This window comes from Lepidochelys kempii, chromosome 9, assembly GCF_965140285.1.
Source record: "Lepidochelys kempii isolate rLepKem1 chromosome 9, rLepKem1.hap1, whole genome shotgun sequence".
In the NCBI taxonomy this organism is placed as follows: Eukaryota; Metazoa; Chordata; order Testudines; family Cheloniidae; genus Lepidochelys; species Lepidochelys kempii.
In genome coordinates this window covers 90,898,082-90,922,367 of record NC_136388.1, presented here as the reverse complement: position 1 = coordinate 90,922,367, position 24,286 = coordinate 90,898,082, and the positions used below count along the sequence as shown (strand labels likewise).

The 24,286-nt window shown below is 38.4% G+C and overlaps 1 protein-coding gene across 2 annotated transcripts in view; it reads right to left on the bottom strand.

Annotated features, from left to right (window-relative positions):
• The window catches only part of RADX (RPA1 related single stranded DNA binding protein, X-linked), a 35,182-nt gene that overhangs the window by 4,119 nt on the left and 6,777 nt on the right, over window positions 1-24,286 (bottom strand). For both annotated transcript variants that reach the window (XM_073358337.1, XM_073358338.2), the window contains exons 4-13: window positions 20,678-20,786; window positions 20,373-20,464; window positions 20,162-20,284; window positions 16,885-16,992; window positions 14,981-15,148; window positions 14,178-14,332; window positions 13,441-13,658; window positions 9,812-9,891; window positions 6,603-6,902; window positions 1,304-1,486 (exon numbers count right to left, since the gene is read on the bottom strand). In XM_073358337.1, coding sequence (XP_073214438.1) covers window positions 1,304-1,486; window positions 6,603-6,902; window positions 9,812-9,891; window positions 13,441-13,658; window positions 14,178-14,332; window positions 14,981-15,148; window positions 16,885-16,992; window positions 20,162-20,284; window positions 20,373-20,464; window positions 20,678-20,786 — 1,536 coding nt within the window. The remainder of the gene's footprint in view (window positions 1-1,303; window positions 1,487-6,602; window positions 6,903-9,811; window positions 9,892-13,440; window positions 13,659-14,177; window positions 14,333-14,980; window positions 15,149-16,884; window positions 16,993-20,161; window positions 20,285-20,372; window positions 20,465-20,677; window positions 20,787-24,286) is intronic.

Below are 24,286 nucleotides of genomic sequence, written 5' to 3'. Positions count from 1 at the left end.
ATGTAGCTGAAGTTGCTTAACATAGATCGATCCCCCCCCCACAGCGTAGACCACGCCTTTGGCAGCTGGTATGCGGATTACTGACTGGCATAGGCCATTTGCAGCGATTGCAGGGCTTAAAACCTGGGACATGCCCCGTCCCCCAGCGGAGTCCCGTTTGGGACTAACGAAGAGTTGAGAACTACTACTAAGGGTAACTAAGAGTTACTAACTATGTACAACTATATTACAGGTTTTCAAAGTTCGCTAGAACTGAGAACGCAACACCTCTAGAGAACGCTAGTTCTCAAGAACCGAGAACGTAACTGGTGTACTTCGAGAGGTGTTTCTCAAGCCGAAGCAGCAGAGGTTTCAGCACCATCACTGGTGGCAAGAAGGAACTGAGGGTGGGAGGAGCCGGCGGCGCCCCTTATACCACACCATGCTGGCGTCACTCCAGAGGATGCCAGAGCCGGTCCCCTACGGATACTGCTGAGGGAAAAGCTTCCGGCGCCGGTGCATGTGGCGAGCACACACACCTAATGTGGAACGGACATGAGCAAGTACTCGAAGAACGAGGACAATTTACATGCTAGTCCACGTAAAGAAAAATTTACTATTCTTCAAGCAGTTTGATATGGGGCAAGCAAAAAAATGGACTTAATTAAAATCAAGTATTTCTATTTCTGATGGATAATTTCCAGCATTTACATAGCACTTTACACATTTGAAGTGTGCTACAAACATTAGCTCCCTCTAACATATTTTTTGTGGGCAGCCATTACATGGAACTATAATTTAAAAGACAATTAACAGTACACAAAAACTTCAGCTTTTACTTGTTGCAAGTTGCACTAGCTGAGTGCTGGCTCCTTGAAATGCCATCAGTGAAATAGGAATGAATGATTGAAAGCTGCAGTGTTTCATTTATGGACCAGATTCTGGGCCAAATATTAAAAAAACCTGGTCTCTCTGCTAGTATAACTTTGTGCAAACAAATAACTGCAGGCACAATACAGGTAATCCAGAAGTGACTCAATGTGTGTGTAGCAGGTACTTACATATCCAACTTCGTAGCATTCTTATTTACACCTGCTAACTTATGGCTGCAGAAAGGTAGGCCTAGTGAAGACTGGCCTGAAAGACAGACCTCATGTCTACAGTATCTAGTAAAGGTGTTAAGTGAAAGCATACATGTATCCTAGGAGACGGGGTGCCGAATGCCTGACTTACAAATAGGGACCTGTATACAATATTAATGCTTACATTCAGAGATAAAAGAAGAAATCGATACATGAGTAATACCAATAATAGCAATTCTTACTTGAAAGTGGAAACGTGTCATAAAGCTTTTGATTGCTCATGGTGTCCTGCTGACACACAGAGATGCAGCTCATACAGGATAACAACATATCATTCTGAATATCCTCTATTCGAAATAAATGAGGATCTTCAGGACAAAACATAGGTGGGAATGCAACATCTATAGCCACATCATGGTTTATCCCTATGAAGAGAGAGAATTATTTCAGCAAAATATTTCACCTTCAGTTTGTAATAGTTTAATGCACAGTGTTTATTTCTCTTCAGTAATTCTTTTACCAATTACCACATTTAAACCCAGCTATTCCAATCTGAACATATGCAAGTTGTCATAAGATATTCACCCATACCCCTCTGTTCCCATTACGTACTAAACAATCTCAGATAAACTAAGTTTCAACAGAAAATATGTACACTTACACATGCATACTAATATTACATATATTTAAACTGACATCATGCAATAACCATATTTTTATGATAAAGGGATTTTATAGTATTTGTAGTTTCAGTATATGAAACCAATTTTTAAAGAGGTTTTCCTCTCTGTCCCCATGGTGTCACTACAGGAGAGAGAGTTAAGTTGCTTAGGTGCCTTAACTGTACATATCTTGCCCATAACGTGTTTGGATTTCTTTTAAATGTAACCTTATCTGAATTTCCTAGGTTTGTAATGCTTGTAGTAACCCCAAAAGCTATTATGTTTTGCACTCAAGTTACTGATACATACTCAGCCTGAAATCCATCTTAACAGTTTTCACCTGGAAATTTCCTTGTTCAGTTATCATAAATGTAATACATGAACATGGAATAAATGCAAAAACAGTAACATCACAATACTATTAATGAACTGAAGATATGGATAACATTTAAATATTTAATTTTAAATGATTCAAGACCAATTCACTAGTATACTTTGGCTACTTTGTGCTACTCTGAAGCAGCACAAAGTAGCTTAATTTACTAGCATGCAGCCATGATTCAGAGCAATGACAGTTGGACAGGGTGGATAAAAATCAATGATTTTAAAAAAATCACAAAAGTTGGATTTTTTTTGATAAAATGCTTTTTCAAGAAAAAACCTATCTAAAGATACATTATCGCTCATAGATAGCTCATCATGGAAAAGGAATTATAAATTCTAATTCTAGAGTATGAGACAATATATTCACATAATATTTAAGAAAAAGTTTTGTAAATGAGTTCCAATAGTTCATGGATTAGGGGGGACCCAATCTTATGGGGTCTGTATAGATTAAGGTTAATCTTCCTATCTACACAATGGGACTCAGTGCTCAGTCTAGAAGATACCATTAGAGATGCTTAGTTTTGCAGTTCTCAAACTGAGGGTTTGTGTCTCCAGAGATAACATGCTTGTTAACAGCGAAAATGTCTTAAATAAATAAAATAAATAAATATACAGAGGTGAGAAATAACAGACCTCAACTCTATTGTCCCTCTGCAAATTTGTGTACACAAAGTCAATCCCTGACCTCTCTCTAAAAGTGCAAAGTTTCAGAAAGTTCAGTGAATAGAAAATTGTTGGGGGTGGAATAGTTTTGGACAAGGAGAAGAAGTCTGGAGATAAATGTGAGAAGGGAGGGACAGGCAGTAGAAACAAAAGTGAAACTGTTTGAGCAGCATATTCCAGAAGTCTTGAGGTCTTTCTGAGTGCAGCCTTCATTAGTTTGAGATCTACCATACCATTCTCTCACTAGAAACGAAAACCTATAATGGCAGCAGGCCATAAGAGAGACCCAGTTTGCGAATATTTTAATGAAGTTCCTCTACCTTAAGTAAGACAGGCATGCGTGCAAAATGCAAACAGTACAACGAAGAAATGCAAGGCCTGGTTGCCCAAATGAAACAACATCATGAGAAGTGTTCCTTCTCAGGAGGAAGGTGCATTGAAGATGATGAAAGGAACATGTCTGAACATGCAGGATCTTCAGGTTGGTAAACTTTTATTTCATACTTCTTTCTTAAGGACTGCCTGTCTTCCTTCTGGACTGTTCTTGAATTCTCATGTTTGAGCAAAAAATATAGTTGTTACTCTATGGTACTATCATTTTAGATGCAGTTGTGATCAAAAATAAACAGCTGAAATTGGCAGATCTTCCTTTTAAAATTTCACCTTTAAAGTAGTACTGTCAGTGAATGCAATGAGTAATACCAAATGAGCAGTATGGTAATAATAATTAAATAACTGCCTTGACTTATTTTGTTTAGGAGAATCCATCCTCAACATACAGGATTCTGAAGACTATCCACCTTCAAGACCACTATCATTTTCTATATTTTCAGAGTTATCTGCCAATGATACTGTTTCAGTCACATCATGTATGTCACACAGCCACAGTATATCACCCGAAGCAAAAAGAAAAAAAAAATCTCCATCATCCAGAAACAACTGTAGAAAAGTTTGTGGTAAGAACTAGCAGATTACAAAAAGAGGTCATTGATGAAAAAATTGCCCAGTTTGTTTATGTAACAAACTCTCCTTTCTGTATGATTGAGAACCCCCACTTCATTAACATGGTTCAGTCATTAAGACCAGAATACAGTCCATCCAACAGAGCAGATGTTGCAGGCAAATTGCTGGATAAAGCATATGAAAGAGAAATTGAGCAGTGTGCAAAAGGTCTAGAGCGTAAAATTGTTAACCTGAGTCTTGATGGGTGGAGCAATGTCCACAATGATCCTGTTGTATGTGCTTGTGTGACAACAGAAGAAGGGAAGGTCTTCTTTACAGAAACAATTGATACATCAGGAAATGCGCACACAACAGAATACTTACAAAAAGCTATAACAAACTGAAAAAAATTCAAACAGACAATGCTGCAAATGTATCCAAGATGAGAAGCAATTATTTAGAAGAGAGTCCCAAGCTAATAATATACAGTTGCAGTGCTCATTTGATGCACCTCCTAGCAAAAGACGTCAGTGTTCCAGAAATAAAGGCTAATGTTGAAATTGCAAAATACTTCCATAACAACCACTTTGCAGCAGCTGCTCTGAAAAAAGTGGGAGGAACCAAGTTAACTTTCCTACAAGATGTACGATGCAACTCAGTAGTGGACTGTTTTGAGCCCTATATCAAGACCTGGCCTAATCTGATGACAGTTTGTGAACAAAATCGTGAAAAAATAGATGGCAAAGTTCTCAACACTGGGCTTAAGAGAAATGTTGAACACATGCTGAGTACTCTGAAGCCTATTTCTGTAGCCTTGAACAAAATGCAGGGAAATAGCTGTTTTATTGCTGATGCTGTTGAAATTTGGAAGGAACGGAGTGAGATCTTAAAGAGAGAAATATACAATGACAGAGTTAAATTGCAAGCATTAAAAAAATGAATGGGACAAGCATTATCTCTAGCTCATTTTCTTGCAAATATTCTCAAAACTCGGTACCAGGGTCAAACCTTAACTGCTGAAGAAGAGGAGCTGGCTATGACATGGACATCCAGCAATCATCCCTCCATAATACCAACCATAATAAACTTCAGAGCTAAGGGTGAATCATTCAAGAAATTTATGTTTGCTGATGATGTTTTAAAGAAAGGTATACCAGTGAACTGGTATAAGTCACTTAAGCACTTGAATTCAGAGACTGTTGAAGTGATAATCTCACTTTTAACAGCAGTAGCTTCTTTTGCTGGTGTAGTAAGAATATTTTCTTCCTTTGGACTAATTCATTCCAAATTGAGAAATAGTTTGGGACCTGAAAAAGCAGGAAAGCTTGTTTTTCTTTTCCAGATTATGAATGAACAGGAAAATGAAGGTGAAGATGACTGAGTTAGCTGCAGAAGCCAATATTTTAAAGTTTCTCATGTTGACCTGGCTGACATAGTCTATTTCATTTTTTTTAAAATATTTCACTTAACTATTTTAGTTAAAAACAATTTTAACAAAAACAAACCTGATTCAAAAGTTCATATGCTTGTTTTGTTACAATATTATATGTTTGCTGTTGAAGAAAAAAAATCCAGAATACATAACGTTGTTGTTTTAGTTAAATAAAACAATTTAAATGTCTGTGTGGTGATGTTCTCCTCCTAATACAGCAAGAAAATCCTCCAAATATTAACCTGCTGAATTGGAGATAGTTCACCTCCTAGTGACTTCATAAATATCTGCTTCAATTACCTTTGGTAAATGAAATAACCAATTATTTATTTTCTGATATAGCTGTAAAACTAATCTGAAAAGTTTTCAAAACAAATCACTTAAAAAGGTATAGTGTGTACCTTCTAAAAATGAAACCTACATCTATCTCTGCGTTGTGAAGAATGTGTATTAAAGTTATAACAACCAACAAAAAATGCACTTTTATGTAGAAATCCATGATTAAATTGAGTCTTCCTGACTAGTGATTTAAATCATGATTTAAATCAAATCCACTCTACAGTTGGAACCAGTCCAGTTATAGATGAGGCTGAAGTAGTACTCTTGAAACATACGTACAGTTCCCTTTACACCACTGACTCATTTCAACAAACACATCTCCAGCATGTAAAATAGCTGGAGAAAAAGGGTGGAGATTGGTTATTGCTGTTTTCAAAATAGCTCCACTTAATGATCTGACCTACCGAACAATGCTTGTCCGTAATCGTAACAGTTACATAAAAACAAAATTTTAATAGCTTAATTACAACCCAGTCTCTTCAAATGTAGCTGAGAAACCAGATTTAAGTGAATTTTAACTGCACAGAAAGTACAGCTAGAAAGCAACTTTCAAATTCACAATTTAAGCTAAAAAAAGGGGAGGTGGGAGTGGGGGCGGGCAGGATATTTTCCACAAAAATTTAATGCTGTTTTTCAAACTGATATTTTGAACAGTTTGTTTTTGTTCTATTTAAAAAAAAAAAGTAAGGAAACATCCAAAAGTCAAATTTTCACTTTCTTTAAAATTAATTTTAAAATAGGTCTTAACTCAAATTACATGGAAATTTGAAAATCATCAGAAAATTAATGCTGTACTCAAAATGTGCTGTAAGTCTGGAGACTACCTGCTTTTAGTGTAAAACTCAACTCAGACTTAACTATGGAGTTTGGAGTGGTGCCTCCTTAATATTATCCTTTAAAAAAAAATCAGTCTGTACATTTAACAAGATTGTATATAAAAAGAACCTCATTCATTTCTTAACTTAGCAATTTAGCATAATGCCCAAATTATACTAAAGTATCCATTCAACTTCATAGAAAGTTAAACAGTTCTTTGTTAAACATTGAGAATGCTAACAAACCTTACATTGCTATGATTTCTTCCTAAAAAAAATTAAAGTACTAATTGTCACTTACCCAGTATAGTCACTTCATAGTGCCCAGGGCCACTGGCACTTTTAAATTCATGAATTTCTTTATTTGTTATGTATTCTTTTGGATTGTGCACAGCTGGATGTAGATTGTATTGCTGTATAAGGAATTCTTTGAGCATATAATCAAATTTACGTGGGATGCTTTCTGGGAAAACAGTGCAGTAATGCAAGTGATCTATTAAGTTGTCTTTCACCATTACCCACAGATCACTTTGCCATGAATCATGAGAAGTTCTTCCCATCTCTTCTATTTCAGGTGCATCACTCAGTCCCTGTTTGTCTGCTATTATAAATACATTAAACATTTAGTTGATCAATATGCATAGACAAAACCATACTACCCCCCCCCCAATGTATTAGGAAAAGCAAAAATTTCATGAATAGATTAATATTAAAGTCAAATGTGAAAATATAGGTGGAAAAATCAAAACGAAGAATGCATAAAGAATTAAGCTAAGGCTGGACTGTTAGTAAATACTGTATGTTGTTTCCAGCTACAGTTTGAAGACCGGATTCATAAAAATAATTATTGGTTGGAAGGTGCCATTCATTGCTTGCTTTTGGGTGGATAAGGATCAGTCACCTCCCCAGTCACTTTGTTTTACCAACACTCGGGAAGTATAAAAAGGAAACAGGTACTTTATGATGATATTCTTTACCACCTTCTGTACAACGTATATTCATGCAATGAAGACTACTGGCTGTACCTTATAACAGTGGTTCTCAAACTTTTGTACTGGTGACCCCTATGACAAGCAAACCTTTGAGTGCGACCCCCCGAACATTTTTAACACTATTAAAAATGCTGGAGGAAAAGCAGGGTTTGGGGGTGGAGGCTAACAGCTCGCGACCCCCCCGGTAATAACCTTACGACCCCATGATGCGTCTCGACCCTCAGTTTGAGAACCCCTGCCTTATAATGTATATTGTGCAGAGTCCCAGTTATATAGCTAACTGTAAGTCCCTATGTCTACCATTATATGTAACCTCTGAACTAAGAACTGGAAAAACTTCAAAGAAACCATTTTTTTCCAATTTTGTAGGCAAGTCCCCATTCTGTGAGCTTACCACTAGGCCCATTCCGAAATGTAACCAGCCTATTTTTTTTCCCAGTTATCCCTATTTTGTCTTGCCCTCCCCACAAATAGTGCCCCCATCCTGATACTATACTATGAAAACTTGTATTGCTATTTCCAATTTAGTCACATGAATTGTGTGTGCAAATTTCCTCACTGCTTCGCAGGAAGCACGACGGTAGTTATTACAACGGAGCTTTAGCTGTCCCAAAGAACTGAAGACACCAGGGTGTATATGGCTAAACCAGAAATGGCAACACCCAAGTGGAAGACCATTAAACAAGCAGAGTACACAACCATTACTGCATTGGATGAGACACAAGGAATTATAGTGAAAAGTAAGGAAAACTGGTGGGCCTAAGAAACTGCACTAGCATTTGAGTGCTGTCTGGAGAACCCTTGTGCAGAGCATGGAGCAGGACTTATCTCACAAAACTGGTGTGTATAGTAAGTTTACAACCACCATCCTCCCCCATTCATAAGCACTCTCTCAGTTTACTATATGGATGATTAAGGTGGTCATGCATTAGATAGGGGGAAATTACTATTAAATATAGATGAGTCAAATGAAACTGAAAACAATGACATCTCAAAAAACTAAAACAAAAAGCTTAGCTGCTTGATTATGTAACAGTTGCTTTTAATCTTTTAAATTTATAAGCAGCATGTTGTATCATTGGGAAAGTGTACATTATTAGGCATTCCATAACAATGCTGGCTGTTAGAACTGCAACTCTTTGGTAGCGCTGCCTTATATCAGTGGTACAGTATACCAAGTGTTAAATTTCATGCTATTGCCATTTTTAATTTTGAGCAACTAAACATCCACATCTGGTTAGAAAGATAGCTGGCTGAAAAGAAATTTTACTGGGATATTCTGTATAATTACATTAAGAGAAGAAAGAAAAATACTGTAACTGCGACCCTCTAGAATAAGTGTGAAGACCTTATTTGCAGGATTTTGTGGTATTAAAGTTAAAAATTGCTGGGATATAAATGCCAGGATTAAATCTCTCTCCCCTTCTCAAACTTCAATCATGCCTTCTCTTACTTTCCTCTCTTTATATTCTGGGGCTGTAATTTGCATGTCCTATTTGTACACTCACATTTGAATCAACACAAACAGATGTGAAATTAGGACAGGACAGCAGAAGTTACAGCCTTTTGCTACTGAAAAGTGAGATGCTGAAATCCACGTTTAAGAGAATGATGGTATTTAAAAGTATTTGAAGCCCAGCTGGCTGGAGAGAGCTCTTTGCAGCCGACACCACACTTTCTTTGCCAGTCTAATATATATAAACGCCATCATGAACATCTGATTGCGTGAGCTCCCACTATGAACAATTACAATAATGCAGATTCCGCATGGAATAAGATAGAGTTTACATATATTGATAGTAAACTTACAAATGAAGCCCACACTAGGAACAGATATAATTTGAGATAATATCTGTTTAAAACATCTGGATTTAACTTTCAAATATAGACGAAGAACAAAACAGGGAAATTCTAATGTGTTTAACTTAAAAAAAAAAGTCCAAACATGTAGCTAATAAGATGTGTAACTCTCATCACCATGATTACTTGCTTGTATGTTACTACCTTTCCTCAGAGTGTGACTTTTTTTAGAATGTACTTATCATCTGGGAAGACTTTCCTGACTTTGGAAACACTACCACATTTGGACCACTACTGCAACACCAACAACAAAAATGGAGACGAGGTCCTCTGCCCTGCTCCAGAGATGCAACATGGACTCAAAGCCAGCTAAAGAGACATTAAGGATTCCTTACACAGTGGCATAGAGCAATACAGTTGTGTTCTACCACTCATACAGCCACCCCAGCATGTGTTGGGGGAAAAGATGCTGATACCTAGTTGCCAGAATGGTTCCTTAGAGGCTGTTGCAGCTTGATGTAAATAAGAACAGTCCTGGGGCTTCTCTACATTGTATTAAGGGCTGAACCAGCTCAAGGATGGTGGGGACAGGGGATGTAAAGGTGGTATACTACCACCTTTGTCCCCCTACTTTGGGCCTGAGCGGAGAAAGTCTAGATCTACATCTTTTGTAAAATACTGGAATGATCGCAGCCGAACAAAATATTTAGCCACATACCTCTATCGGGTTGTGAAGTGTCAGGCTCAGTCAAGATATTTTGTTTTGGAACAGAATCTTCTTGCTGAAATTCATGCAAGCTATAAAAGGAAAAAATTACAGTTAATTCTGAGGTTTTCAAGCTTCACATAAAATTGTGTGTGTGTTTGGTGACTAGGTTATAAAAAACCTGTAACTTCTAACGCACAAACTCCAGACCTTGATAAGAGTTCTTTTTATTGATAAGGATCACTCTGACATTGAGCTCAGAAATTAACATTTGAGATAACTAGAATCATTTTTCTCAACATAAACCTTCTCAAAGTTCAAGGCTAAATGCATTTCTTGACACGTGAATCAGTGAAATCTACAGAAAAATGTTTTACGTTAAAAACAGCATTTCTCGCCCTCTAGTGGAAACTTGCTGAAAACGACATGTGTAGCCCTGGCAGAAACAGAGCTGAATGTCATAGACCAGCAGTTCTCAACCCACGGGCTGCTTGCAGCCCAAACAGCACATAGCTGCAGCCCACGTAACAACCTCAGGGCCATACAGTATGTATATTGTGGATGCAGCCCACATAACACAAAGAGCTGCATATGCAGCCCACAATAGTAAATGGGTTGAGAACCACGCATAGCCCATAAACAGGTTTCTATACTAAGCCCTCTCAGTTCCTTCTTGCGGCAACTACAACAGAGGGGCAGGAAGGCGGGTAATGGAATGTACACGAGCAACACAGTTCCAAGAACAACAGTTACGAAAAGGTAGGTAATAGTTTTTTCTTCTTCGAGCCCTAGCTCATGTCGATTCCATTCATGGTGACTCACAAGCAGTGTCCATGGCAGTGAACTTGGAGTTCACTGTTGTACAGCTTGCAGCACTGCTGTGTCAAGCCAGCATCATCTTGAGCTTGCTGGGTAAATGCATAATGAGACACGAACGTGTGGACAGACGACCAGGTAGTGGCCTTACAGATCTCTTGGATTGTGCCAGAAAGGCCGCTGATGACGTTTGTGCCCTGGTTGAGTGTGCCGTCACAACTACCCGTGGAGGCACGTTTGCCAGCTCACAGCAGTAGCTACTGCCGACATTCATTTCTGCTAACCCTAGCCAGGACTCCTGATACCACAGATATGGGTTGGAAGGCACACAGAATCCTCCCATCACAAACAAACACAGAAATGTTTGTTCAGAACATCAGTATTATGCTCTAAAGCAGTGGCCTCCAAAGTGGGATGTGCAAGACCATCCGTGGGGGTGCGCGGCAGGAGGAGTGCCACCGGCATACTGGCGGCAGCTCAGCTCTCCCCACTCCGTCTTCAGAGGCAGCTTTTCTTTTTGCTTCCCCAGAGCTGGCCCTGGGGGTGCGCGATTCAAAAGGTTTGGAGACCCCTGGTCTAAAGAGATCTAGCCTGACTGTCACCCAACTCCAGAAAGATTTGATCACTGCTAGTTGATCAACACAACCTGCGTATGCCCTTTAATCCACCGGCTTAACCTTTCTATGATTTAGAATTTGCTTTCCCTGACAGGTTGGTAATCCCCAGGAATGTCTCCTGTGGGGACTCTTCTCACACCAGAGTTTGTTTCTCATCACAATAGGTATGATCCTGCTTCTCCCTGTATATAAAAAGCACTGTGGTCCACTTGATTGTTTTAATCAGGGCAAGTGGAATGCCACATGTCTGAAAATTCTTAAAGCATTCATGATGCCACTTGCTAGGTCCAACGGTGCAGAAATTTAGAGCTGTGAGAGTTTCTTCCAAGTCTGCATGCTGGAGTACTGTGACAGTTTGTACCCGTATGCTCACCCCTTTTACAAGACTATGATACATTTTGTACAAAGTATGCCTTATGAGGTATCATTTGAAACTCATAATTTGCTGATCATTTTTGTCCTGGTAAAACGACTGTGGCAACATTGTATGTAAAGTTATAAAATTCTACTGTATGACATACTGAGACATGTTCCAAGTTTAGAAAAGCAGCCACAAACCAGTTCCTTAGGGACAAAAGGCAAACTGATGCCTGAGCCAGGTATCAACAGAATCAAATAGTTAAGTGGCCATTCTTTGGCAGGGAAAAGGGCGTGAGGGAGAAATTTACATCTTGGCAAAGAAACAGCTGGAGATTCCCATCCCAACACATTTTCTGCATCCTGAACCCCAGTTGAAGATAATACTCAAAGAAGAAGTATAAAAATGGGGGACAGATGCCCCAACTTATTCCTCCCTCTCTCTCTGCCCATGGCAGCCATGTCACCTGAGGAACAAAGAAACAGCTTAGGACTGAAGGAGGGATCCTGCTGAAGCATGTGGTGAGAGAGACTTTTGCTTTGAATTCACTTAGCTTGTTAAGTTAGGTATTAGATGCATTTTACCTTTTATTTCTTTGTAACCAATTCTGACTTTTATGCCTCACTACTTGTAATCACTTAAAATCTATCTTTCTGTAGTTAATAAACTTGTTTTATTGTTTTATCTAAACCTCTGTGGTTGGACTGAAGTGTTTGGGGAACACCATTTGAGATAACAGGATTTGTGCATATCATAGAGGTTCTGGGCAGTACAATATTCATATTTCTGGGGGAAAGTCTTTGACTGGGAATTTGCTGGTGTTACTCTGCAGTGTTATTCAAGAGAGGCTGGCCATAGCACTCATTCAGTATAGCTGGGAGTAATTTACATTCTGGAGGCTTTGTGAGAGCAGACTAGGAGTGGTTGCTCTCACAGAGAAACAGTGTGAAAGGCACCCCAGGTTGGAGAATTGAGGGGACACAGCTGTTCAACAGTCCAGATTGTTAGAGTCCTGCACAGATAAAAATTGATATCTGTGGATGCGGATATCTGCGGATAGAAATCGGTATCTGCTGAACCGCAGGGCTCTCCTGGGAACCAGAGTGGCAAAAGGAGCAGAACGTGGGGCCACCACTCCCAGGAGCCAGTGCCCCACACCGACTGCTCCACCCGTACAGCTGTATCTCCCCTCAGCCCCGCCCCCGTCCATGCAGCTGTTTGCGTGACTGTGTCTCCTGTCTGAGGTCTGTACAGCTGTGCTGGAGGAGCTGCTGGTGCGGGGCGCTGGCTCCCGGGAGTGGTGGCCCCACGTTCTGCTCCTTTGGTCACTGCGGTTCCCAGGAGAGCCCTGTGGTTCAGCGGATACCGATTTCTATCCGCATCCACGGATATCAATTTGTATCCGCAGAGGGCTGTACAGATTGTACCCTGGATAATGTCACAAGTATTTAATCAAGAATGGCAATCCAATGAAATTTATGTTTTTGGAGAAAATAAACTCAGAACCAGTGGTTCAGATGACTGAGAATTAATATAATAGCTGCAAGAATATAGCAAGAGCTAAGGAGGATGATTTTCTGCAGAATCATTTCCATGGCTTACAAAGTTCTAGTCAGTAAGGTGTTTTCTTCAATCCTGCTTTCATTGACTAATGGGAGCAAGACTGGGTCTATAAGGAACAAGGATTACCATTTTTAATTGGGCTGCTTATAGTTTCAGTCAGTTGCCTTTCAATGGGACTTGTACTGCTAGATCACTTAGGTACTTTTTAAAAATCTTACTCTATATATCTATAGTAGATCAGTGAAATGGAACAATTAATATAACCACACTTTATTCAACAGGCTTACTTTTCAGGCTCTGTACGGTGTTCGATCTTTCTCTTGATTCGACTCTTTCTGGTTAACATACGTGGATGCTGCTGTTGTTCCAGTGAAGCGCATTGTGAATCAAGTACGGAGTTAGCTTCTTTATTTCGATGACTTCGCTTTTTCCCTTTCGTAACACAATCTTTAGACATACCAGTGTTTTTTATAGTTTTTTGAGATGCTGACTGGTCTCTATCTTCCTGTAACAGATAAACAAAGCTATTTCATCTTCAATTTCAAAAAGATATCAGACTGATCTCTAGTTAGTTTTCCTCCAATAACTTTATGAGGAATTGGATACAAGATTGAGACTAGGGTATCGCCATCATAGTGTCGAGCAAATTTGCTTTATAGAAAATCCTCTCTAATCAAGTTTAAAGAAAAAAAGAAAACACCTCTGTCTAGAAAGTGACAGGTTATATTAAAGTAGCCAGTTCTCCCAGTCCCTAATTTACTTTAACTATGTTATTTAATTAGTTTTTAAATCAGTAACTTTTATACAGCAGGTACTTTTATTGAGGACTGTAACAGAAAACAAGTAAATCATTAAGTTTTAAAAGTTAAACTATGACTTTCATGCTTCTCTTGCGCTCAGAATGGTAAATTCAGTTAATCAAGAGACAATGTATGTGGGTTCTGAATTCAAATGCAAGAGATCTCAATTGTAATTACGATCGCAGCATCTTAAGTGCTACACTATTAATCCTCAAGCACTGTACCTGAATTGGTGCCACTCCTGAGGCATCTTCAGCTGCATAGCTGACATATTTTATAGCACTAATTATCCCCTGAACAGCAAAGCGCTTGTGCTCCCTGTAGTGCAGGTCTTCAATCTCCCTCTCCATTTCGCTTATGGCTTTCAAAACTGATTCAACTGCAAAAGAGCAATTCCCACAAATTTAAGTTTTAAAGAAATAGAAAACTACTAAAAAGTATCAATGTTGGATTCATAAAAAATAATTGGAAAGAACCTTATTGCTAAATTTAGATTATTGTCTTAAAATTGAAATTCTCAGTAATTAAATCCTCCTGTTTTCTCATCTCTCATTTTCAGAATATTTGGGGAGCAAAGCTTTTCAGCAAGCTCAGAGTTAATACTGAATTATCATAGTTATTCAAGGCTCTGCCTAATATACTACTGCGGAAGTTCTTTATCATTATCAAATCTTATGTTCTTCAATACGATGCTGACTTTCAAGCTGATTGAAGATGTAGCTGAAACAGATGGTACAGAACAGAACATCTATGGAGTATACATTCAGAGGGGCAGATTCTCTGCTGACGTAAACTGTCAAAACTTCAGTGCCATCAATAGAGCTATGACAATTTATACCAGCTGAGGCCTTGGTTCAGAGTCTATCTTCAGCAGCTACATAATACTTGTTCCTTGAAGGACATTCCAGTATTTAACCATTGATATAATCCAGGTGCAAAGCAATCAGAGTTGCTAATTTTGAATACTTGTGATGACATCTCAGATTGAGGCACATGTAATGGGGATATTAGGTATGATGCAGGATACCTTTATTATTTTTACAATACTTCAAAAAAGTATTTGGTGCTGGTGGGAAAGGACAGTATCCACCAATTACAGTTTTCTTCATTTGATCAGCTTCACTTTGAGTTTTAATCCACTGGATAAAGTTTTTCACTTTGGCATCTCTGGTATATGGTTGGCCTTTGTGCCACCCTGTTAAAACAAAAGGTTTGGGTATTGAAATAAAAGGATCAAATAGATTAAATCATTGTTTTTTTATAAATTGCTACATTTGAACACTATACAGCAATATGCACAAAAAGCCAAGTCAGAGATGCTAACACAAGGTCCCTTCTAGCAGTCAATAGTGGCTTTATGAAAAAGTGAAATGGGACCCTTATAATATGGCACTTGGATTTAAACACACAAACTCTTAGGTACCCTAAATGCTAACATTTGGGTAGTAAAACAGTTAAACACTCTTTTTAGAACTAGCTAGTTATATTCTGTCCCACACAACAGTGTAAAAAAGATGAGCAAGAAGCAGCATTTCACACCAAGAAGTTACCTTTTCCTCATCAAAGGAGACCCTATTCTCCTGTTACCATTGTGTCCGCAGCAAGATAGACCAATTTAGAGGCTGTTGAGCTGAAAACAGTCTCAGCCGATGATTTTGAGATGCTAGCTGATGCTCTGATTTAGGAGCAAGGTGGATATAAAGCAGAATAGCTAACATACTGGAAGCAAGTCAGGAGGACACTAAAAATCAGAAGTCCTTCATTTGGGAGCTCTGAAATCTAGAACTAGATACCTCTGTCAAGAGGAAGATTTGTGGCTAATCCTGATTCAGCCAATCAGAAGCTCCTCTGCAGACCCAACTGAGTGCGTTGAGGCATCCAGATATTTTTATAATGACATAAAAGTGTATTTTCTTGTTTCCATCTGCCTATAAAGGGACTCAGTACTCATTGTCTGGGCTGACATACCATGTCAGGAATACTGTAGAAAGAACAAACTGGATAGTAAAACAAGGATATGTCTGGGGAAGAATGTTTACTGGGCTGAATTTAAGATTAAAAGCTATACAGGACCTTTTTGCAATAGAACGGAACACTGGAATCTATGAAAAAAGCAATTGATGGAATTACAGTTTTTATAAAGGTTCCTTGTTGCATATGATGTAGGAGTGTCAAGTTCTTAAAATAGTCTGTAATGAAGCAATTAACGAGTTTTCATATGGACCAACCCAACAATCGCACAAACACTGGATATATTATTATAATTTCTTAAAATATACTATGATGATTTAGCAGGGGAAGACACCTTACATCTTTCGGTTACCATACTGCAGTGTTCTAACTTTTGTAACAATCTCAATATTTTCAGCTCATAACTGTCCTGATCTGCCTTTCAATATCAGTTAGCTCATATCTTCTCATCATGGCTTGTTTAGAGTCCATCTGACATTAGCTCAATGAAGTTTTAATAGTTTTACTCAATAACTTCATTTTCCTTCTTGTGCACATGTCTTGTAGACAGGAAGGAAACCTAACCACTTTCCGGACAGGCCAATTTATGAATGCTGAAACTGGACTGGTCTCAAGTTTATAATCAGGCCAATAGGAGTTAAATATGAGAGTATTTTGATTGGGAGTGGGAGTGTGAGAGAGAAAAAGGAACCTGAAGTTATTAAATGGAAAAATAAAATTTATTGACTCTCCAGAGGATTTAAGAAGTGGCGCTTTGATAAAATAACATCTCTGAATGAAGGAAGCAATGCAAGGTATGCTACAGTGTGATGTTGGAATCTGCTTTAAAAGCTAATTGTTTTTGCTCTGTATCTAGAAATACTATGGACATCTTCAAGCTGAAATACCTCATTTATCAAGGAATATATAACATGCAGTACTTGTCATGTAAAATTAATTTAAAAATAATATTTTATTTACCTGTAATAAACATCTGACTCTCATTTGAAGTTGTAAGGTAAAGTGCTCTGGGAGTATTCTCAGTGATGTCCCGCACCACTCTCATCTGTGTGCACACCAAATAGGTCACTAGAGAGAAAAAATCATTTCAGTTTTTTCTGGTATATCAAGATTCCAAAGCTGTCCCATACCAAAGTAGTTTTAAATATGCACTAAAAAAAAAAAAGTATCTTAACTCTTGATCCTGCAAAAACTTAACCATGTGGTCAATGCTTCACTCTTTTGTTGTCAGAGCTCACAATTTGGGGATGGAATTGGATTCATAGCTGTTAAACAAAGCAATAAGATTTCAATGGAAGTTAAACATTTGTACAAGTATTGGCAGGATTCAGGCCTTGGCAAACCATGCTACAATTAAGTTAATATTTCACAATTCAAACATCACAGATGTTTTGTCTCATGAAGATTTGCGTTCAGATTAAAACTATGCATTAAAAAAAACTTTCTTACGTGCCAGAGTAGTTTCTCTCTCTCTCTCTCATATATGTTGGAGCTACTGTTCCACTTTGAGTAAATAATTAAATCCTAATAAGGCCCAAGAGATAGAGAGACTGATTATAGACCAGTGGTTCAGGCACTTCCCTGGGTCTTGAACCTGGGTCTCCCACATCCCAGATGGAGCGCGTTAAGCACCAGGCTATCGGCTATTCTTGGATCAGCCTTGCTCACGTTTTTTCATAAATTTTTCTGAAAGGTCTCGTTTTTGTTCCACATTAGAACAGAATTTCTTGTCTTCCAGCCAGCCTTACTAATTCTTCATGTGACACAATGGAATCTATCAGTGTTAATAATTAAAAACAGCAACTATGGTCGTATACAATTCTACATTTGATTTCCTCAACTTTGATATTTCAAGTATTCTGCAAAAAAGGCCAAACAACTATGATAGTTAAAAGGGGCTTAATTGTGATACCATTCCAGTTTTTTCCTCAAAACTTCATCACAGAACATCCTCCCCCTCCAAACTCATTTCCCCTTAACCAAAAAACACAGAGTACAAGAAATAGTAGTTAATTTCTCTCCCTCCCCCCAACCTGTAACGCCATATCTTCTTAAGGTTTCACACTACTGTGGCTGGAGGTGTGATCTCATCACAGATGTTTCTGTGATACATACTAATCATTTTTGCCATGGGAAAGAAAGTGTTATTTAAGTTGATCTAGTATAACAAAGTTATGTCAATTTCAGCTGCATTCAAAGCGGAAGAAACAAATCAAGTACCAAACACTAGAGAAAAAAATTTCTTCTGAAAAGATGTTACAATCAATGGTCTAAACAGAAATAGCATCACTCTCTGAAAAAATATACAGTTCACAATCTTTAATGAAGAAATGACAGACTAGGATTGTGTCTGAAAAATCTTGACTAAGCAATTGGAAAAAGATCATCAATAAGATATCAGGTAAGCCAATACAATCTTTCATAAAACTGAAGCCCTGTATCCACAGAACCAATATGAGCAAGTTTTCCCATGCTGCCCTACAGAAGTGTTTCTTCCTTGGCATGGAAAAAAATGTGTTGGGGTGAATGCATAGTAAACTCCTAATGTTCATTCAATCCTTGGACTTTGTTGATACAGCTAATCTGGATACCAACTGTGACTGTGTTTTTTTTGTGTTTGGTGTGGACACTTATCTGCCAGCAACTGAATTAAAGCCACCAACTCATTTCACACAAACCAATTAACAGTCCTTCTCAACCTGCTCTATACACAAACTAGTAACTCAAAGATGAAAATGCTTTGTATCCTATTACCAGTCTAATACTTCAGTACAAGTACATCAAAGTTTTCAAACTAAAGTTTGGCACACAAATCCATATTTATGCACCTAGATATCTGATTTTCAGAGGTGCTGAGCATCTGCACCACCTGTTCACTTCAATGGGATTTATGTGTTCAACATCACTGAAAAGTCAGGCCTTAATGTGTATTGGTTTAAAAACATTTAGAATAAGAGAGAGAGAGAAAGAGCAGAGTATTATCCTTAAATACTAAGGCACTATTTTCTAGTGATTAGGGGTCTGTTCCAAAGCCCATTTTAAGTCAAGGAAGTCTCCCAATGATATAATTAGGTGTTGGATCAGGCCCAAGTACCCTGAGTGGACAGGGCCGTTCCTTCCTTGCTGAGAGATCCCAGATGGTGGTTTTAGGAAATTGCTCATCATCCCTAGTTATGCTCAAATGTCCATTTGCACAGTTTCAACATGACTCCCCTCCCATTCAATCTGTACATGAATCCTTCGGGAGGGTTAGCAAAGAAGCACGTAATGCATGCACCCTGTTACTCAGCGCGCTCTCTCTGACTGAACCCAGCCTATTCTGACAAATGCCAGAGTTTAAGTAAAATTGGGTCATGGATGAGAACTGCAATGCAGATAAAATTGAGGTGATAGAGATGCTGATAGCAAGTAGAATATATGGCCCATTGAACTGAGGGTGCGCAGCTGCATACTTGATATTAAACATTACAATATGGGGAGTATAATCTGATTCACAGCATTTGTTAGCCACTCAAAGCAGCAGTTTCTAGGAAGGCCTTTTTCCACCTCTATCTGTCCAGGAGGTTGCGACCAATTCCTTTGGATGCAGATGCTGATACCATCATACGTGCCTCAGTCACCTCAAGATCGTAATGTCTTATACATTGGGCTTCATTCAGAAACTGAAGATTATGCACAATCCAGCAGTTTTATTAACCTGTGCAGCATGCTGAGAACCCCTCATGAGTGCTCTGTGATCTCTACTGGATCCCTGTTGGTTTCTGGGTGGAGTTTAAGGCGTTAGTTTTTATCTGTAAAGATCTACACAGCTTAGGACTTGCCTACCTGAGAGGCTGCCCCTTTCCCTGTACTATACTGTCACAGTTACAGCTGGGGAGTCTTTTGAGCTGAGAAAGGGGGTTACCAACTGGGTGTTCTCTGCAAGGGGCTTCAAAATTGGAATTCACTCAAACTTGGTTAAAAATAGGCCAGATCAGCTCAATTTTAGGGTACGCTGTAAGGCCCATCTATTTACCTGGGTTATTGGGGAAGGTCTGTTATGATGAGGGCTACCGTCTTTTGCTGTGGTAGGCATTGTTTGGGTCTGTTTTCATTACTGCTCATTTATTTTCTGAGTTGGGATGAGAAGTTTTAGGGATAATTTGAATTCATGGCAAAGATGCCTAGATAGAAAAATATTGTAAACGGAAACAAACAAGTAAATAATAAAATAGTCAGACTATTGTACGATAAATACTTGGGTGAATATGTTCAAATACATCCGGCTGAGAAGTGGCAAACAATTCCAGTATGAATGGTTGGTCAGATGTCCCATCAACAACATGTGCCCAGCGATGAATCCAAAAATCTTCACTATATTCTGCACAGACAAAATTTTTTTTAAATTAAATAATATTCCACCAAATTGTAATAATTCGATAAGTGTTGAAAAGAATTTTTATAAAAACCTCTCTTTCTTGTTCTTTCAGCCCTTCCTACAAATATTACAAGACCAATAATATCACAGGAATGATTGTTCGGTAAGTTATCCAGTTCTGACCTAAAAACAAAATTAAAGAGAAATGGTTGATAATTCTTAAAGACCTGAAATTTAAATCACTCTGAAAAATTCCTAAATAGTGTCCAGAGCAGAAAAGTTGGGAAGACATAACAAGGTATAATGGATGTTTTCCTGTAATATTCCCAGTTAAAATTCAATAAAAATTAGCAAAACATTAGGCCACACATAACAGAACACAAACCTTTATTTTACCTTGTGACAAACCGATATCTAACTTCAGGTAATCTCCACTCCGGTTTAACCATTTTTTCTGGAATAATGTTAATTTTAGTTGGAGGATCTCGAACATTCAGGCTAATTTCTGGGGAAAAACAATAGCATTTTAAGCATAAAAATGTATTCAAAGGAAACCTTTACTTTGATTTTCTGAATAGGTAGAGACACAAGGTGGGTGAGGTAATATCTTTTATTGGACCAACTTTTGCTGGTGAGAGACAAGCTTTCAAGCCACACAGAGCTCTTCTTTAGGTCTGAATAAGTGGTATTTTTGCTGAATAAATGAAACACTCTTACTTTGGCCCACTGCTTTTGCAAGTACGAATAAAATTTGTGTCTCTGATTTTAGGTCACTACATGGATAAAAGGATCAGAAGGGTAGCTGTGTTAGTCTGGATCTGTAAAAGCGGCAAAGAGCCCTGTGGCACCTTATAGACTAACAGATGTACTGGAACATAAGCTTTTGTGGGTGAATACCACGAAATTCACCCACGAAAGCTTATGCTCCCATACGTCTGTTAGTCTATAAGGTGCCACAGGACTCTTTGCCACTTTTACATGGATAAAGTGAGGAATGTAAGGATGTCATAAAAGGTTGTAACAAATTATACGAAGAACCTTGCTGGATTGTCCAGCTCCCTCCATGGGGTAGTCTGTTGATGATCCAGTTGGATATTTTAAAAACCTTTTGTCAACCACTATCGACAGGTTCTTAAACACTCTCAAAGATCACCATAATTTACAGAACACTTTTAAAGGATGAAATAGGAGGGAAGCCAGCTGAAGTGCCAGTGGTGGAAGTTCTGATTTGACTCCAAGCGATTATGATCAAGAAACTCTGTTGTATATTTCCATTATAAGCAATTCGGCAGGTCCAGTACAGTGATTGATAGTGTATGCCAGAGATTTGGGCTCGGGTGAGGACTACTTGGCTGAAGCTTAATCCAGATAAGATAGAGAATTACTAGATTCTTGGAAGCAACCCAAATTATTATATAGTTATGTGAGCTCCATAAATTTGTGGCAGCAGGTTATTATTAACAACTCAGGTCTGCAATTTAGAGGTATTGTTATACCCTGGGATGAAAAGGCAGTAGTTTTGGGGAATGCATCCGGTGTGGTACGATCAGCTGTTTCATTTGCGCTTGGTGCACTCATCCCTGTCTTTGTCACTTTACGATTACTGTAATACACTCTATACCTTATGACCATTCAGACGCTGAAGATTGTTGCTAAGCACACTGAGCTATGTTCATTAGGACCACATAAATTCATTGAACTAAGATACACACACTGCCTCTGGACTACTGGGTGGCATTCAAGGTGTTGGTTTTAACATTTAAAGCCCTAAATGGTTTGGGTCCTGAGAAATCACCACAGTCCTTGCTCTAAACTACCACAGTTGCAACCAGCAGAGGAACACAAGCTAGCGCTCACTTGATAGAATATAGAAAGTTGCTATCGGGATATTCTTTGCGAAGGTCCCTCAACTATGGGATGCATTTTTCCCCATGGTCTGACAAAACCTGGCTTTTTTTAAATCTTTCAGACACACAGACTCATTTTTGGGAATCTGAGAATGAGGACAGGAGAGAATATTTGGTTATTTAGAAGATGGGATATAACGGACTATAAGTGTATTATTTCAATGGTCAGTGATTTTAGCAGTTCAACGTAACTGTCGATTATTGTGTTTCAATTAACTATTGGAAGGGCACTCACAGTATGTGCATGTTCTATAATAAATAAATATCCTATAGCAGGATTTGTGGCTGACAAAGTATTTAAATCAAGCCTTTGTTTATACATTTTATTTTTTTATACCATCTGAGACAATTTACTGAAACAGCATCTCACTTTTAATGTCATTCTGAAAATACAGAGCAAGTGCATGCTGAAATAGTTATATAAAATGGATATCTGTTGTCTACAGAATTTTTCTATATTCTTGCAGTCTACAACACTACTCTGTCTTTTTACAACATCCATGAATATAGCTCATCCATCAACACATATGTAATTTTTTTTTGTTACGTGTACGCCAGGGAAAAGTGTTTGAGCTATTTGTCAAAAAGAGAAATATACAGAATAACGTACAAATTTTGGATAAGAGAAAAATAGTTTTGTTTTTTTTTAAAAACAAACTACAACTATATTCTGCAGATGCCCCATGACACTTCATTATTGAGTTACAATTTTATTCTTGCATTGTGCAACTATTAGCCTATATTATATGTAGCCTTACTTCCCAAGTTGTTTTTAATCTCATCACCACTGATACCCCAATAAATGGTGTGGTGACACCAAACTGAAGATTTCTATAAGCGTTAAAAATTTGAGTGATTTTTGTTTACACAAAAAGGAGTCTCAGACTAGCATATCTGACAGCGCCTCTTTGCTGCAGGCAGGTCTGTGGCAAGTATAATTACTGTTATGCTGGCTTGTAAGCATTAACAGTTTTCATTTCTGTCTTCCCCCCCAAGTCTCCCTGCCTGGCAAAACATTTCTCTCTCCTGCCAACTCATCATAAACACTTCAGATGCTAAGTACAGGGTTTAAAGCAAAATGCATGAGACAGAACACATGGCTTTGAGCAGTGCAGCACATTGTCTATTTTCATGCACTGTAGTGACTACTTTAGCAAAACTGTCATTACTAAGAAGAAAAGGAGATGTATACACCAACACCCAAAGATATGTATTTTTGTGTGTGTCAAGGAAATGGCTTTTCTGATTGCTGTTTAATTCAGAATATGAGTACGTAAGGAAGGGGAGTCCATATTCAGGGAGAAAGAAGTGTTGGTGACAAGGCCTGTTATGGGGAGGCCACTGTCTTGCAATAAGTTGCATTAGTGTTCCTGTATTAGGGCTGCCTTGGCTCTGTCACACCCTCCAACAGCAGAAAGGAAGCCTCTTTCCTCTGTGTTGAGGAATCAGTACATCAAGGACCATGATACTATTGTTTAGTGCACCTGGTAGCAATCAATCATAAAGCACCAAACTTTTACTTCAGTGGGGCGCCACATGGGCACCGGTATGGATTGTTACAGGATGTGACTCTTAGATCCCACCTTGAATGATCCGGATGAGGATGGAAATAGTACATTAATTATATTTGTTTGTGACACTAATTTGGAAGGAAGGCCAAATTAAGACATAGGCACTAGAGCCCTGTACCTAGGGCTCCAACACTTGGAATTATGTGATCATATCAGACTCAGCTTTCATTTACAAAAAAATGATAGTTTTTCATCTAATGGTTGTGGAGGGAAAAAAAGCTTGTCAACATGACCCAAGTGTAACCAAAGCAGGAATATCTACCCCAGTGTGCAGACAGCCTGAAACAACAGCTGTGAGAGGTATGCATTACCTCATTCATTTCAAGTGGGTGAAGCGCCAAGACCCGCTGCTCTCGCTGACCATACTAACATCATCCCAAAAATGGACTGTGTATTTCACCTGCCTTTAAATGGGAACTGAAGGTAAATCTATTGAAAGGCCACGTAATTTCACTGTAGCTCTTGTAACTGGTCAGCTGAAATGGTATTTTCTAACTTTTTAACAGCAATACTTGAAATCAGATTTC